The 18,712-nt window shown below is 40.5% G+C and overlaps 1 protein-coding gene across 2 annotated transcripts in view; it reads left to right on the top strand.

Annotated features, from left to right (window-relative positions):
- LOC124721407 (UTP--glucose-1-phosphate uridylyltransferase-like) overlaps window positions 1–18,712 on the top strand; it is a 159,834-nt gene that overhangs the window by 118,106 nt on the left and 23,016 nt on the right. The window contains exons 1-7 of one of the 2 annotated variants that reach the window (XM_047246355.1): window positions 13,695–14,003; window positions 14,290–14,526; window positions 14,637–14,819; window positions 16,151–16,356; window positions 16,431–16,506; window positions 16,603–16,746; window positions 18,502–18,640. In XM_047246355.1, the coding sequence (XP_047102311.1) occupies window positions 13,917–14,003; window positions 14,290–14,526; window positions 14,637–14,819; window positions 16,151–16,356; window positions 16,431–16,506; window positions 16,603–16,746; window positions 18,502–18,640 (1,072 nt within the window). In that variant the 5' untranslated portion in view covers window positions 13,695–13,916. Of the gene's footprint in view, window positions 1–13,694; window positions 14,004–14,289; window positions 14,527–14,636; window positions 14,820–16,150; window positions 16,357–16,430; window positions 16,507–16,602; window positions 16,747–18,501; window positions 18,641–18,712 lie in introns of those variants that run through there. The other variant, XM_047246356.1, reaches the window with a different exon arrangement.

Raw genomic sequence — 18,712 nt, 5'->3', positions numbered from 1 at the left:
GCACGATCATATAAGCTCCGATAGGAAGCTTTTCTAGTGTGTCACGTAATCGTAGTTCGCACGTTTTCCGTGTTCTATATGTTTGTGTAACATGTGCTTGAAACCAGTCTCCGGACCCAGTCTAACATTCACTTAAATATGTGAGGACTATTAGCAAAATGCTAGAAGTAAGTCGACAGCAAACCGCACCATTGTATGTTAATTCAGACAGCAAACGGTACCGAATGCTTGCCTCTACAAGAGAGCGTAGCACTTGACGCAGTCGGCTATACTGGCGGTTTCTTAAACGATAGTCGCGGAGAAATTAAAACAAAATAGCTGGATAAAAGTTTGAACAACGGTCATATTACTTCATGTCTTTATAAATTGTATGTCACCGGCATACTAAAACATCGACATCTACATGACTTCTCTGCAATTCGTGCTTTAAGCGCCTGGCAGACTGTTCACTGAACCACCTCCAGACATTTTCTCTATCGTTCCACTCTCGAACAGCGTGCGGGAAAAATGAATTAAATGTTTCCGTGCGATCTCTGATTTTTCTTATTTTATTGCGATGATCATTTCTCCCTATGTAGACGGGCGCATTAACTTCCGCATTCGGAAGAGAAATTCGGAGACTGAAATTTCGTGAAAAGATCACGCCGCAGCGAAAAATGCCTTTGTTTTAATGATCGCCACACCAACTCGGTCATCATATCCGTTACTCTCTCTTCCCTATTTCGCGATAATACAAAACCAGCTGCCCTCTCTGAACTTTTTCGATAGCCTCCGTCAACCCTATCTTGTAAGGATCCCATACCGCGCAGCAGTACTCCAGAAAGGGATGGACAAACATAGTGTAGGCGGTCTCTTTAATAGACCTGTTGCATCTTCTATGCGTTGTGGTCAGAAAACGCAGCCTTTTGTTCGCTTTCCGAACAACATTATCTTTGTGATAGTTCCAATTTAAGTTATTCCTATTTGTAATCACTAGATATTTAGTTGAACTGACAACCTTTAGACTTGTGTGATTTAACATGTAACCGAAATTTAACGGAATATTTTAGTACTCATATGGATGACCTCATAGTTTGTCACTTGTACTATACAGATACCTTGTCTAAATCTTTTGCAATTGGTTTTGATCTTCTTATGACTTTACTAGACGGTAAATGGCAGCAGCATCTACAAACAATCTAAGAAGGCTGCATAGATTGTCTCATAAAATAAGAGAGTGAAAAAATGGTTCAAATGGCTCTGAGCACTATGGGACTTAACTTATGAGGTCATCAGTCCCCTAGAACTTAGAACTACTTAAACCTAATTAACCTAAGGAAATCACAGACATCCATGCCCGAGGCAGGATTCGAACCTGCGACCGTAGCGGTAGCGCGGTTCCAGACTGTAGCGCCTAGAACCGCTCGTCCACTACGGCCGGCCCTAAGAGAGTGAAAAAAAAATGGTTTCATTTGATTCAGGAGACAAGTTGTACACTAAACGTAGTTGATATTCATTACACACGTTCTTATACCTCGCGATGGGCTAACAATTATACACAAACTGTAACTTGTCTGTGGAAGAAAACAAACGTGCGTGGTTTTGAGTTAACGGTTTATTGTACTAGTAATTGTGAAAATTGCAATACGAAGAAGAATACATGAGTCTGAAATGAATAATGCAAGATTACGCTCATGACGAAACATAAGTAAATAAGATTACAGGACTGTGCGCAGTACCTGAGTTTGAGAATTCCAAAAAGTGAGAAACCCGACTCCCTATCTGAACCTACAAAGGTCATTGGACTGGAATTACAGGGTGTCTGCATATGTTTGTGGGGAATCTTTCTCTATGTGGCTTGTTTGCAAATCCACAGATCTTCGACGGTGGTTTCCGGCGGACTGTGGCGAACCAATGTCGTCCCTGACATGTTCGACGGCGACACGTCATGCGCACACGCAGACCAGCGAAGCAGTGGTACCCGCCATTCTTCGAAGGCGGCTTGCAGAGCCCATATCACGTGCGACCATGTCAGTCTCCTGTCGAAATACGCAAGGACAGTTGCCTGTAGAAGAGGCAGTACCCTGGGCTGTGAACCCTCTGTGATGTAGCACTCAGATTCTCAGCTGGCCCTACACGAGCGGATATCTGCTACGGGCCAGAAGCGCGGGTCAGTTCCGCGGATATCACTGCCGGATCTGGCCCGCTGATTGGAGGTCCCTCGTTTCCCACTAACGTGCAGTCCTCGCCCGTTGGATCTAACTCTCCGATCTGCCCACAGGTCGGCTCCCTTCGTGCGTGGAGGCAAATCGGCGGGTATTCGTGATTTATCCGCGTTCCCAGGACTGCCGTGCATGCACCACAGGTCAGATGCCACAAGCTACGTATTTCAAGAGTTATCAATGTGTCACAGTGCAAGTACGTTGTATAGTGCAACGTTTTATAAGCGTGTTATTTATTGTAGTACATCTTCGCACACTGAAAGTTGTTTATATGTTCGAGAGAGAGTATGGACGATGCTAGGAAGAAAACTGTGGCAGTCGCTGCCTGCTTCTGTCTTTGTGAAGTGTAGTAATTCGTAATACCTGTAAATTAAAGAACATAAAATACACTACTAGCCATTAAAATTGCTACACCACTGACGTGGTACAGGCGCGAAATTTAACCGACAGGAAGAAGATGCTGTGATATGCAAATGATTAGCTTTTCAGAGCATTCACACAAGGTTGGCGCCGGTGGCGAGACCTACATCGTGCTGACGTGAGGAAAGTTTCCAACCGATTTCTCATACACAAACAGCAGTTGACCGGCGTTGCCTGGTGAAACGTTGTTGTGATGCCTCGTGAGAGGAGGAGAAATGCGTACCATCACGTTTCTGACTTTGACAAAGGTCGGATTGTAGCCCTATCGCGATTGCGGTTTATCGAATCGCGACATTGCTGCTCGCATTGGTCGAGATCCAATGACTGTTAGCAGAATATGGAATCGATGGGTTCAGGAGGGTAATACGGAACGCCGTACTGGATCCCAACGGCCTCCTATCACTAGCAGTCGAGATGACAGGCATCTTATCCGCATGGCTGTAACGGATCGCGCAGCCACGTCTCGATCCCTGAGTCAACAGATGGGGACATTTGCAAGACAACAACCATCTGCACGAACAGTTCGACGACGTTTGCACCAGCATGGACTACCAACTCGGAAACCATGGCTGCGGTTACCCTTGACGTTGCATCACAGACAGGAACGCCTGCGATGGTGTTCTCAACGACGAACCTGGGTGCACGAATGGCAAAACGTCATTTTTTCGTATGAATCCAGGTTCTGTTTACAGCATCATGGTGGTCGCATCCGTGTTTGCCGACATCGCGGTGAACGCACATTGGAAGCGTGTATTCGTCGTCGTCATACTGGCGTATCACCCGGCGTGATGGTATGGGGTGCCATTGGTTAGACGTCTCGGTCACCTCTTGTTCGCATTGACGGCACTTTGAACAGTAAACGTTACATTTCAGATGTATTACGACCCGTGGCTCTACCCTTAATTCGATCCATGCGAAACCCTACATTTCAGCAGGATAATGCATGACCGCATGTTGCAGGTCCTGTACGGGCCTTTCTGGATACATAAAATGTTTGACTGCTGCCCTGGCCAGCACATTCGCCAGATCTCTCACCAATTGAAAACGTCTGGTCAATGGTGGCCGAGCAACTGGCTCGTCACAATATGCCAGTCACTACTCTTGATGAACTGTGGTATCGTTTGAAGCTGCATGGGCAGCTGTACCTGTACACGCCATCCAAGCTCTGTTTGACTCAATGCCCAGGCGTATCAAGGCCGTTATTACGGCCAGAGGTGGTTGTTTCGGGTACTGATTTCTCAGGATCTATGCACCCAAATTGCGTGAAAATGAACTCACATGTCAGTTCTAGTATAATATATTTGTCCAATGAATACCCGTTTATCATCTGCATTTCTTCTTGGTGTAGCAATTTTAATGGCCAGTAGTGTAGTTATGAGTAATATCCTATAATAACGAAGGTAGTATAGGCAACATTTTATTGGTGCTGACTATAGTATTTCTTTTTACAACTCATTCCCCCCCTCCCCCATTTTGCGCATCTTTCATGAGACTTACACCTGTCTGAGATTATTTCAGAAATTACTGAAGGTATTTTAAATCTGTCTTTACAACTACAAGAAAATGTGTATTTTTTCATGAAATGCGCTCCATTTTATTGAAATAAAGCCTCATCAGTGGTCTGTAATTGACCGTTTTTAAAATCTGGCTCGCTTTCTACATCTAAAACAGTTCGTTAAAAAAGACGTTGATGGTACTTACGGTATATTATATCCGATTTTCGCTCACATCAATAAACAGTGTTGCGTGCATGTTTTTGAGATATTCTCTTTTGGCAATTCTACGGTTTAAATACTGTGTAGAAATGTTTCGGCCATCTCTTTATACCCCATATTTTACATTAGCAACAAAAATTATTTACGAACCAACAGGAATTAAGGTATTCAGACGATTCTTTACATTCTTGTTTGTGTAATGTTTATGTATCAGTTTTCGCAAACAATGTATTTCACGGGAGCGGTGTATAAGTTTTCCGATTTGGTCATTTTTACTACACTTGTAGCAACTAAAACTTGCTGTAACCTGAAAATTACACATTCATCAATGGCGAATTTTGAGTATCACCTGCATTTCTCTTGTTGCCATGTTAAAATTCGTTTCTTTCGTCAGAACAAAGCGAAGTTGACACACTGCCACCTCGATAACATCCTAGTGAAGTTTCAAATGCGACAGAATCCTGAAACAGTGGTTTATTACACGAGGAACTGTGGACGAATCAGGTCAAAAGCTTATGAAAAACCACATTCTCGGTATAAATATAAACGTGTAATTTGTTCGCTTAGCTTGCTGCCACCCTAATTCTCATTTCACCTGCTACCGATGACTCTTATAAAAACTAAATCATTGCATAGCAAATGTCTGCAGTTACCGTATATCGCGGTAGATAAGGAAGTTCCGCTTGTCTACCAAATGACATAAGAATCATCCCTTTGTGTGCTATCATTTGTCAAAATCTCGTTTCGATATCTCCAACCGTTCCTGAAATACGAGGGCTGCTAAGAGTGTTTCATTTCAGCTTTATTGCTGGCGTGCGCGGTTCCAAATGAGTGTGATAATAACATTAATTTTCTCTAGATTGGTGATAGATGGACTTGTTCCCAAGTCTAAAGAAAAATTCAATATGTTAGCTAAATTTCACACTCAGCAACATTTGGTCGAATATGCTCCAAACACAAATCCATAGCGGCCTCTATTTTTCACTGCAAAATTATCAAATTTTACGCAGTGTGTTACTTATATGCGAAATACCACGATAACTATGACCATCAGAGAAACGATAGGCACTTAATTTCTCATGAAGATGGCATATAAAGATATAACTGACGTAAAAACCATTTTTACCGAATAGTTTCTTTAAAACAGTTTGAGAATGTTTGCGGGGTAGCCATCGTGAGCGCGCCGTTTCGTCGGAGTAGCGCGACAGCCACCAGCTTGCCGAAAACTCGCGGGACTAAAAGAACGATGCCCGTCGCAGAAATCGGCCCGTGTATGTACCTGCTACCTCGGTGCACTGTGAGGTCCAGTATACCCTGGGGTCACAAACGCACCACTCCCATAATAACACGCCTTGTACGTGCGGAAATGTTATGAAAACTCCACTTCTCAGAGACTTACCACTCTTTTCAAACTAATTCACATGCTGATTTTGCTCCATTTGAGGTCGACGAGGCTTAATGGCAATTTCTTTCACGTTTCCACCTTTTTTTCTTCGCCGACTGATCTCGGTTTAACCCTGACCGTCTCCTTCACACGATAGAGGCCACTGAAGTGCCTACGTACACTGGAGCGCCAAAGAAACAGGTATAGGCATGCGTATTCAAGTACAGAGATATATAAACAGGCAGAATACGACGCTGCGGTCGGCGACGCCTATATAAGAAAAGTTACTCGCGCAGTTGTTAGATGGCTTACTGCTGTTATAATGGCAGGCTATCAACATTTAACTGAGTCTGAACGTGGTGTTATAGTTGGCGCACAAGCGACGCGACACAGCATCTCCGAGGTAGCGATAAAGTGGGGATTTTCCCGTACGACATTTCAAGAGTACCGTGAATATCAGGAGTCCGGTAAAATATCAAATCTCCGACGTTGCCGCGGCCGGAAAAAGATCCTACAAGAACGGGACCAATGACGACTGAAGAGAATCGTTCAATCTGACAGAAGTGCAACCCTCTCGCAAATTGCTTTAGATTTCAAGGCTGGGCCATTAACAAGTGTCAGCGTGGGAACCCTTTCAACGAAACTTCATCGACATGGGCTTTCAGAGCCGAACGCCCACTCGTGTACACTCGATGACTGCACGACACAAAGCTTTACGCGTCGCCTTGGCCCGTCAACACCGACATTGGACTGTTGATGAGTGAAATAAACATTATTGAGTATATTTGGAATGCCTCGCAACGTGGTGTTCAGAAGAGATCTCCACCCCCTCGTACTCTTACGGATTTATGAACAGCCCTGCAAGGTTCATGGTTTCTATTCCCCCAGCACTACTTCAGACATTAGTCGAGTTCATGCAACGTCGTGTTGCGCCACTTCTGCGTGCTCGCGGGGCCCCTACACGATATTAGGCAGGTGTACCAGTTGCTTTGGCTCTTCAGTGTACAAACAACTACTAGATATAGGCATCAACATAAATCCTTGCATTGATAAAGCTCACAAAATTCTTTCTTTACTATACAAAATTTATCAAAATCAGTTTCTCGAAAAGTCCTTTCGTTAATATCTGATTATGCAACAAAAAATGAAATCTCTATTTTTCCGTGTCCATTTGAATGATAAATTATTAATAATTTGGTGTAATGTACTTGCTTCAGAAAAAAATCCATGTTGGTCCTCCATTTTAGAATGTTCAGGTTAAATGTTTAATGCTCAGGAAGATTCTGCTTGGACTTAGCTGAGAACTACGTGATGTAGTTGTTTCATTTCGATAACAGTATTGAACTAGAACTTATTATTTGGAAATGATAAACATATATTGAGGATCTAGATGCTAATTCTTTCAGACTTTCACAAAGATTAGGAGGCAAATGTTGTGACACAGCATTAAAGGAGCTTTCAAATATTTCTTGTGGGAATATTTTCTAACCTCGATCCACGGAAGTGTTATTTAAAATGATATAAAATTTCAAAATCTCGTAATACACTACTGGCCATTAAAATTGCTACACCACGAAGATGACGTGCTACAGACGCGAAATTTAACCGACACGAAGAAGATGCTGTGATATGCAAATGATTAGCTTTTCAGAGCATTCACACAAGGTTAGCGCCGGTGGCGAGACCTACATCGTGCTGACGTGAGGAAAGTTTCCAGCCGATTTCTCATACACAAACAGCAGTTGACCGGCGTTGCCTGGTGAAACGTTGTTGTGATGCCTCGTGAGAGGAGGAGAAATGCGTACCATCACGTTTCCGACTTTGATAAAGGTCGGATTGTAGCCTATCGCGATTGCGGTTTATCGAATCGCGACATTGCTGCTCGCGTTGGTCGAGATCCAATGACTGTTAGCAGAATGTGGAATCGGTGGGTTCAGGAGGGTAATACGGAACGCCGTACTGGATCCCAACGGCCTCCTATCACTAGCAGTCGAGATAACAGGCATCTTATCCGCATGGCTGTAACGGATCGCGCAGCCACGTCTCGATCCCTGAGTCAACAGATGGGGACGTTTGCAAGACAACAACCATCTGCACGAACAGTTCGACGACGTTTGCACCAGCATGGACTATCAGCTCGGAAACCATGGCTGCGGTTACCCTTGACGTTGCATCACAGACAGGAACGTCTGCGATGGTGTACTCAACGACGAACCTGGGTGCACGAATGGCAAAACGTCATTTTTTCGGATGAATCCAGGTTCTGTATACAGCATCATGGTGGTCGCATCCGTGTTTGGCGACATCGCGGTGAACACACATTGGAAGCGTGTATTCGTCATCGTCATACTGGCGTATCACCCGGCGTGATGGTATGGGGTGCCATTGGTTAGACGTCTCGGTCACCTCTTGTTCGCATTGACGGCACTTTGAACAGTAAACGTTACATTTCAGATGTGTTACGACCCGTGGCTCTACCCTTAATTCGATCCATGCGAAACCCTACATTTCAGCAGGATAATGCTTGACCACATGTTGCAGGTCCTGTACGGGCCTTTCTGGATACAGAAAATGTTTGACTGCTGCCCTGACCAGCACATTCGCCAGATCTCTCACCACTTGAAAACGTCTGGTCAATGGTGGCCGAGCATCTGGCTCGTCACAATACGCCAGTCACTACTCTTGATGAACTGTGGTATCGTGTTGAAGCTGCATGGGCAGCTGTACCTGTACACGCCATCCAAGCTCTGTTTGACTCAATGCCCAGGCGTATCAAGGCCGTTATTACGGCCAGTGGTGGTTGTTCTGAGTAGTGATTTCTCAGGATCTATGCACCCAAATTGCGTGAAAATATAATCACATGTTAGTTCTAGTATAATATATTTGTCCAATGAATGCCCGTTTATCATCTGCATTTCTTCTTGGTGTAGCAATTTTTATGGCCAGTCGTGTAGACATGTTCTGCAAGTAAAATATATTACTGTTGTGCACACAAATATGAATAATAAATGAAGTATTATTTTTGGGGGAAGGAAGATTTGAGTTTAACGTCCAGTCGATGACAAGGTCATCAGAGACGGAGCACAAGGACGGATTGGGAAACGATAAGTAACAAAATCGCTAGTGTCCTTTTAAAATGCTCGAGCGTAGCATTCACCGTAACAATACAAGAAGGTAAAGAATTTGCTGTTCCCGACGAAAGTAAGTCTTGCTGTCAGTGTTCCTAGCACTTATAACGTTCCTTGAAAGTGCAGTGGCTTCATCAGCCCACACTACAGTGTCACTAGATTTTGCACTTATCCTACGCCAACTCTCCACATACTAGACGTTGCTGAACACCGCCTCACAAACAATCATAAAATTCTGTTTGACAGGACGAAGATGTTGTTCCATGCATAGACTTACTAGGATTCTGTTATCAAGGAATCCGTTGAGATCAGGTTGTGTAACAGTAAGTTTAACCGGAACAGCCACTATACTCTCAGTGATGATGCATGGAAGTGGGTGCCCTATACTTCCTGTCAATCGTAAAAATTCTTCCCCTGTCTCGTAATTTCTCTTTGGTGACGTGTTTCCAGATGCTTCTAAGTCTGCCATGCATTCTGCCACCTGCTGAAATCCAGCTCGGCAAATCTTTTTCAATAACGTCATTAATTTTCTTAGTGCATGCCACCTTCAGTTTCTGTTTTTCTCCTTCTCCTTCTTCTTCTACTTCTTCTTCTTCTTCTTCTTCTTCTTCTTCTTTTTCCCATAGACTGACGAGTCCCCTCATTAGTCTTCATAGATAAGTTACGATACTGTAATATGCGAATAAGAAGACGCATAACGAGAAACGTTCGTGCTACATACTTCCCATTGCTCGCAACCTACAACCAACATATGTAACAAATTTGAGGCATCTCGTCCTGATGTTTGCACTTAAGATTCTTCAGGGAAGAAAAATGTTAGCCGAGTAGGAATGTGGGTGCATCTTGAGAAGCGTGTAACCAGAGGTCACGTGACCTCGTACGGCGGCCTGCTGATGTTTAAATGACACACTTCTGCCGGCGGACGATGAAAAAGCAGTTCGGGTGCTCTTACACTTCCGGCACGCTGCGCTGCACACTGGATTAACTGTCAGAACACAGCTGAGGCAGCAGTCGGCGAAGACACGCACTTCTCAGTGTGTACTTTATCGCCTTCTATAGCGGGACCTGTACCGGAGAGTCAAAGTCCATTCCGTAGTCTAGGAAAAAGTTGGGGAAAGAACCTTCACACTCGACTGTCTGTTGCATGAATGTGGTTCACTTTCTGCTTGAGGCAAGTCTTAACTTATACACGTAACTAACTGTTTGCCCACGCACGCATGTACGTCTGGCTCTAAGGCAGATAAGTTACATTACAGGGGAATGACTTTCCTCAGGTCCCTGTTGTTGGGGAAGTTCGCAATCTGCAAACTTTAAAAGAGGGGGTTATTTAACAGTACCAGAATGTGTGTGATATTTCTTCTCTTATCTCGGTCCTGGACATTGTACGCTACATTTTATTGAACTTTTTGTCTTACACTGGAGCTGTTGCGCATCCCAAGGGCACTGTACTCTCACGTCGACCAACGGACTTTCCGCAGTCAAGTCACATCACTTAGCCGAACGCAGGCCAAAGTCTTTCAAAGCATCATGTAACAGCGAGTGTGTGAGTACCTAGAACTGAATAAGATATTAAATACCTCACAGTTTGTCTAACTCTGCAAAAATAGAAAAACAAAATGTAAAATTTTTAGGCATTATACTTGACAAACGACCACGGAACACCCATATTGAACACGAAAAGTTATGTTGTCAAAGAATGATGTATTTGCTGAAAAAACTTATGTACTGTATCACTTTTTAATATGTAAGCACAGAGTATTTTGCTTTTTTCAGTCTGTTTTAAGGCAGGGATTGAATCTGAGAAAAGACCAAGAAAATAAATGGAATTCTTGTGATTCAGAAGAGGGCATAATGGCAAAGGTAGACAACAGAAGACACTGTAAACCCTTGTTCATTAAGTATAAGATTTTAACAGCAGTTGGTTTTACATATTCATGATAGTGTTAATCACACACTTGCCGAACCATCTAAATAAATTGCACCAAATCAAAGGTATGATTCTAATACAACAACTTGTATTTCTCTGCTCTTACTGCAAAACATATTAGAAAAGCTAACAACAGATTTGCACACATAGCAGTGTAGATGTATAACAAATTATCTAAATACGCCCCAAGCCTCAAATCAAATTATTTAAGAAAACGACGCACAGTTTCTTGTTAGCTAAACCATTCTATTCATTAGAAGAATTTTTAGACATTCCCAGTAGGAGCATGACGATGTAAAAATGTATTTTTGTACAATTAATAAGTTAAGTGTACTGACGAGCTCTATTATATGCACTAATTCTGAATTAATAACAAAGAATTTGAATCTGAATCTAGAAAACGCACATAACACCCTTTTCTCAAAATCAAGCATGGTGACACGGATGTTGAGACACTGAAGAATCGCGGCTGCCATTCTCTCCATTTTATTGGAACCTAGCAAACTCTCTCCTTCGACATTATCAGCATAAAATTAAATACCCAAAATAATTCCAAAATGACAAATATCAAAACAATCATATCTTCAGCTTCAAAAAAATTAATTTGCTCTGATGCTTAATTCAGACCTGACCATCTGACCACAGCTAAAGTTCTAGATAGTGCGTCCTACCCTCCCTACAGTCCACCGTATTTACTTTAATGAAATAAATTCTTTTTATACATTACTATAGCTACAAACTTGATTCATTAGAGTTCTGTCTATCCGCAACAATCAAGAAATAAACCAAGTAACAGGCATATTTTTAAATTTGCACGTATGTGACAGATAATCTTTTACTCTAGACATCCATCGGGACATTGGAGTGGTTTTGAGATTGGTCCGGCTATCGTGATTCCCTTTCGCCTATTCAGACAAATGCCGTAGTTGTTTTACAAGCAGGCCACGGCGGCTCTCTCGCCAACTGCATCTGCAACGACTTCGACGTCGGAATCAATAATCATCTCTAAAGCTTAGCTACATTTTTTTGCTGTCTTCCGTCGAAAAGTGCTGTGTATACGACGGGGTAGTCATCATAGCTGGGCACAAGACGGTTAATCCGTTAATGGTTAAGTTTCGAAGTTAAGTTTCGAAGTTAAGTTTTCAAGCAACGGATTAACTTTTAAGTTAATTTTAAAAAAAAGTTAACGAAACCTGTAACTTCCGTTAACATTCTTTCAGTCCGTTAATCGTTAATTAGGTACTTACTATTTATGACAAAAATGACGCAGCGCCGCCTGTGGAAATTATGTTCTGACAAGTACGGATGATGTAGGTGTGTGGCTACACCGGGATGCGTGCGATTGATGTAAGCAATCGAATACGGGCGAGAATAGTTAGGCATTGTTTGTTTATTGTTGTTTTTTTACTGAGTTCTCGTTAAGAGCGACTTTTGTTAGTGAACTGACTGTGGAAACGATCATGGAATCGGGTTCTAGCTCTGCGGCTGATGAAAATCCGTGGCCGCATTTAGGTGGTTGGGTTAATTTTTTATTCAGATAGGGAGAACAAATACTTTCCGACTGTAAACTGTGCTTGCCTAAAAAAATCAACAATTAGCGTTAGCAATTTGAAAGAAGACGTAAGGTGCGAACATGAATCGCGATATGCACTTTGAAGAAACAACGAAGACAGGGGCCGGTCGAGGAAGACCAAAAAGAAAAATCAGTCTTGGCCATTCGGATATGGGCAGCAGTAATCCGGTTAAAAGAATGCGACAGAGTAGTGCTGGAAATTTTTTTGGCATTGCAGAAATTAGCAGCGGCGAGTATCAACCTAGTGTGTACCAACACATGGTAAACTTTTTTGTTGTGAACATGATACCTTTACAAGTCGTCAAGTAGAAGTCATTTGAGAAGATAAAAACTTTGAACATCAACAAAAGTTCAATTTCGAGGAGAACATTGGGCAGACGCGTCATTGAGGAGCATATTCGATTGAAGCGACATCTTATTAGGTAAGCAGATACTTTTTTATTGAAATTCTAACAAACCTACCTACGAGTACTTGGCGAGTACGAATCATTACCTTTAAAAAATCATTTTGACAACAAAGATAAGATTAAATTTTATTTTTATGAAGTGTGGTGAAGTCTTTTCGTACAGGGCCTTTAGAACCTTATGTACAGGCAGACATCATTTTAACGGTATAGATTTTAGATTATTACGTGCTCTGTCGGATTAGCAGTTACGAGTTAACGATTAACTTCCGATAAGTCTCCTGTAAAGCAATACACAGTACCACAGCAAGCATCTAGCCAAGACCACTGATAAAGTGCAGTTTCTTCTGATAATTCGTTTACGGCGGCACAGGAAATATTCTAACTGTATTAGGTCAGTCCAGATGACTTCTTTAGCTGCTTGGATTGGTCTAACACAGCTGCAACATTCCTGCTGCTGCCAAAAACGAATTACTACACGATAGTCCGCTGTATCAATATCATAGGGATGTGTTATTTTTTCCTCTAGTGGCTGCTGCGGTACTGTGGCGTGGTGATTTCTGCTGACCAGGGCTGCAGAAATGTACCTCCAAACAAACAAAAAATAACTGGGTAACTTTATGTTTTCGGTGCGACACAGTAATTAAAACGTTGACTACCCACTCGTACTTCGGCGCGTGTATCTTTCGTGAAAGACTTCACTATACAGTTTTCCTGCTTTACTCTGACGTATTTTGTGGAAGCCAGGAATCGGAGAAAACAGCAATTTAGTTTCTGTCACTTGTTCCAATTAATGACAGCAGACATGTTCGTGAGTGGCTACCGAACTGCAAGCAGTTTGTCGACGAACTTGTGCGCGCGTCTGCAGTTGATCGTCATCTGTGACGTAACACAGGCGGCAGGTTGCGTGGAGGGGAGCGCTCATATACTCATCTGGTGCTTTCCGGCTCCAGTGCGTCTCCAGACGCAAGGCCTGTGGATTTAAAAAGCAGTTGCCCTGTGAAACGGCCACACGTTACTTCCATTCGCGCAACGCAACGAGTTATAAACAAATTTAGACATTCGCAACAGTTGAAACACCTGTACCTCTAATTGCTTCACTTTTCATAAGTGAAACAAGCACCGCACCTGCAATTGTTTAATGACAGTGACATACGACACACCATGGTCTTACACCCAGAGGCAACAAATGGATGGAACTCAGTTAATACATTGCCATCAACAGTAACAGATAATGTCATACTCTGCAAGGTATTCACATTAAGTGTATAACACTTTTCATTAATTTTTTCCCCAGAACTTGAATGCTCTGTAGAGTAGTTCAACATTTATCCCACAACTCAAAAAATTGTTTGTCACAAAACAGAATTTTATGTAAGGACTGGCTTAACTAAGCTTCTTGTAAATTGACTATGATAAATTAAAGAACTTAACACAGTTGTATCAGTAATTTGTGAGAAAAATGTGAATGATTATTTAGGAAAGTGCATATTATTAATGTCAGCTGTAATTTCTTAACGTGGATCTGCTGTTACAGGTGCGTGGTCACCAGAGAGCTCCCTCAGGCTCTCGTGAGTTCAAGGAAATGACGAAACGAGATGCTCTCACTCAACTTCAGAGTGAATTTGAGAAGCTCCTCGGCACTGCCCCTGAAACCAAGAGAGCAGGCATAAGCAAGCAGTTCAATGGGTTTGAGAAGCTTTTTGAAAGATTTCTCAGTGAAGAGGGCCCTTCAATCGACTGGAATAGAATTGAAAAGCTACCAGAAGATGCGGTAAATCAGTATTACAGTTATACTTTCTCTGTAGCTAATTTCCTGTAATATTGTTTTGGTAAAACTCTTGTGATATTCATTAAATATTAAAATGACATTATTTGCTGCAGGTAAGAGACTACAGCACACTATCTCAGCCATCAACCGATGTTGTCCACGATATGCTGGGTAAATTGGTTGTCGTCAAACTGAATGGTGGGCTTGGTACTTCAATGGGTTGCCATGGACCAAAATCTGTGATTCCAGTAAGAAGTGACCTGACATTTCTTGACCTGACTGTACAGCAGATAGAGGTAATGTTATTTTCATATACCAGTTTTTTTATTTGTGTTTAATTTTCCTGCTAGACAATCTGTAACTGTTGTTCACTTATAAAAATCTCTCTCTCTCTTTTTATTTTTATATTCAGAATTTGCATTTTTCAAAAAAATGAAGTTTACCTCATGAGTGAGTGTACGACTTTGTAAATAAATGTGTTACAACATATGTTTTTTCTAACAGTTAGCTTGTTTAATATATGACACATATCAGATATTACACTATGGAGTCAAGTGATGTGATGAATTATCTGCCACTGGTATTGAGTGAAGTCCAGCTTTTTCTTCTCTTCTATGATTGTTTTCCATGGGATTTTCTGTGATCAATCACGACCACAGACTGTAATGTATTACAATAGTGAAGAAATGAAAAAAATAATCATATTTAATAACAGTGTTGTATTGGAAAAACTGTTCTGAAAATTTTTCCTACCTTTGTTTTTCCATCATATTTGGCCACTACAATAACTAAGAGCCTGTAGAACTGTGTGAACTACTAACTACAAGAATGATCCAATGATGAAATGAAAGTATTGGTTCTTCGGAGTTAAATTTATAGCCTGATTATAGAGACTACTTTGGCCTAAGATGAAGATAGATGGCAGAGGTTATGTTTCATAGAATAGAAGCATGTTAGCATATTATATCTGGCTCTGAAAAGCATAAAGTTTTAATCTGCCAATTTTAGTGGTGGGGTATTGGAGGGGGAAGGAGTCTGTGATTCACATGCCTTAAATGCCAGTTCAGAGTGATTAATTACATTTTCCTCAATAACTGATAAGCTGATTTTCTGTAGGCTGCATGTTATCATTAACAGTGATATTTGAAAGGCAACAGTCATCACAAATCACATAAACTCCAATAAAAATGAAAAGTAATGACTTTAATTACCAACAAGGTTCTTGTTTACTTTGATCAAACTTAGCTAATATGCTATTATAGTATACACAGTGTGCCTGTATGTTGTGAAAATCATATAACTTTCTTACAGGCTAAGTTACAGTAAATTATATTGAAGAAACATATAAAAAAATGTAGGAGGAACATATATAAACCAGTTAGGTAGGTAGGAAGCAGTGTTTCAGTGTATTGCACATGAGAGAAATATTGACAGAACTTTTGAAGAATGCTTTAGGGCTTTATATGGTGATGTTAAACTCATCCCAATTTTTATAAGCACACAGAAAATAAGTGATTTTTATGTTTTCATATACAAAAATGTTATGGTTAATGAACTATACTTATTGAGAGTTATTTTAAGACACACTGCATGTGCAATTTAGGCCTAATAAAACATCCTTTTTCAGCATCTCAACAAAACATACAAGGCCAATGTTCCTCTAGTTCTCATGAATTCCTTCAACACTGATGAAGATACTCTGAAAATTATTAGAAAATACAAAGGTTTACAAATTGAAATCTATACATTCAATCAGAGTTGTTTCCCTCGGATTAACAGGGACTCTCTACTACCAGTTGCAAAAAACTGTGACGTAGAAATGGACATTGAAGCGTAAGTGTTATACAATATATTATTTCTGCAGATAGTGTCAGCATTTACATACAAGTTAATTATTTTTATTTTAGGTGGTATCCACCTGGACATGGAGACTTTTATGAAAGTTTTAAAAACTCAGGTCTCTTAAAGAAATTTATTGAACAGGTAATTTAGAAGCATACTTATACAGTACTGCAATAACAATATATGTGTCATTAAATTAAAGTACGTACATACTAACTATTAAATTCCTTTTGCAAGGGCCGGGAGTACTGTTTTGTTTCAAATATTGACAACCTTGGAGCAACAGTAGACCTCAATATACTGAATCTTCTCCTTCATCCAACTAAGAAGACTCCAGAGTTTGTTATGGAAGTAACAGACAAAACAAAAGCTGATGTTAAGGTATGTAAATATAATTGGTGTGAAATTGCAGACTCATCATTTGAACACTATGTAGTTTAAAGATCTGCCACTCTCTACCCTTGGGAAACTTTGAATTCTGTCAGCACATTATCTGTACAAGGAGAATTCAAAAAGTAAGTTACACATTATGGCAGGCCAAGTAACTTTTATTGAATGCTACATTACACTTAAAAGTGACGCACATACATGGCTCTATTTTTCAACTTAGTCACCAAGTCTGTGTAAATAACAGTCAGAACATTCTACCAGTTGCTAATACACATCCACACCTTGGTCATGGAGTCATTCAGGAACCACTGTGTGAATGTTCTCATTCTCAGAAAATCTGAGACTGCTGTCGGTCAGTTCATTGATGGCTTGGGCATTGTTTTCCATCATCATTGTTGATTGTTTTCCTTCTCCAGACTTATGTCAGTGTAGACTTAGCCTAACTGTTGGCACTATTTCACTGTGGCTGGATTCGACATAGGATTTGCTCCATATATACTCAGTTTTAATCTGCTTGCAATTTGTTTTCCCACAACAATTGTACTGTCCTGCATATTTCAACTTTGAAGTAAGTTTCCTGTTGTCAGGCCATTTCACTTCCACATGGTGTAGCACCTGTTATCTGCATTGCAGAGGAACTGTGTCTGCAGGAAAACTTGAACATGTACTCTCTTCTGACAATTTGTCTTTCTTGTTGTGCAATGGTATATCTTACTTTTTGAAGCTCCTTGTATTATTCTAGGTTGCATAAAATATTTTAATATGGTCCATTTCTTGGTGGCTCTGTTTTATTCCAATGTTGCATTTCTGCAGAAAAGATTTCTCAGGTGCTGAATTAAGAGAAAATTCTCATAATGTTCTCTCTTGACATCCTGAAGTACTGCACAGTTACAGTGTGTGCCAGAGACAAATAACTAATTTTCACTGTTGTAAGAGATACCACTACTGATGTCATTTGATACCACTTGTATATTAACTATAAGCAATTAAATCACTTTATTCATGTTTTAACCTATCACATGCACTACCTTACCACCCCCTTTAAATATAGACAGTGGCAAGATCACATGCTTTAGTCCTGTGTTTTTCCAGAATAAAATTAAGAGAGCAGCTTTAATTGCAAGTAAATATTTCTTTTTTTGTTGTCTAATGCCTGTCTTTCAGTGTTTGTAAGGAAGATGTCATGAAACAGAACTAGCATGTTAGCATTAGCACAGAAAAATTACAAAGGATATTTTAGACTTCTGTATTATAATACACATTTTACATATATCCCAGTACCTGCAGGAATAACTGTCTTTGCAGCATCAATATTATTTACTTTACTGCAAGAATTTGTTGCTGCATTTAACTTGAAATGTAGTTTCCTGAGTGATCTAAAAAACAGGATTGATTTCCTAGATAATGTATTACATGATCTTACTTTCATACTGCTACAAACCACTGTTATTAAATGTGGACTACAAGAAACGTAAGCTGAAGCTGTTTCCTTCTTTTAATTTACATACTAAATATAAAAATAAGCGGACTGTTTGTAATGTATGTCAGCAGCGCAGATGTACTTCAAAACCAACAATTTTTGTTATTGACTGATTTATTGTTTTGTAAATAAGCACTGTTAGAAACTTAATTAATATTAAACATGGCTGTTTACACTCCTGTCAAAAATTAATTGTACAAAATGAGATGTGATAAGTGAAATATTGATAACATATTTATTGAAAGTATTTTTTTGTTTTCTTGTAGGGTGGTACACTGATCCAATATGAAGACAAACTGCGTCTACTTGAAATTGCTCAGGTGCCAAAGGAACATGTAGATGACTTTAAGTCTGTTAAGACTTTCAAGTTCTTTAACACAAACAATCTTTGGATCAAACTTGATGGTATGTAATTTGGACTCGTTTCATTCCGCTGCATTTTATGTGACATATAAGGACATTATCATATTATACTAT

The sequence above is a fragment of the Schistocerca piceifrons genome, chromosome X (assembly GCF_021461385.2).
Source record: "Schistocerca piceifrons isolate TAMUIC-IGC-003096 chromosome X, iqSchPice1.1, whole genome shotgun sequence".
Classification (NCBI taxonomy): Eukaryota; Metazoa; Arthropoda; class Insecta; order Orthoptera; family Acrididae; genus Schistocerca; species Schistocerca piceifrons.
The sequence above is the reverse complement of the archived record's forward strand: the minus strand, read 5'-3'. Positions and strand labels throughout refer to the sequence as shown.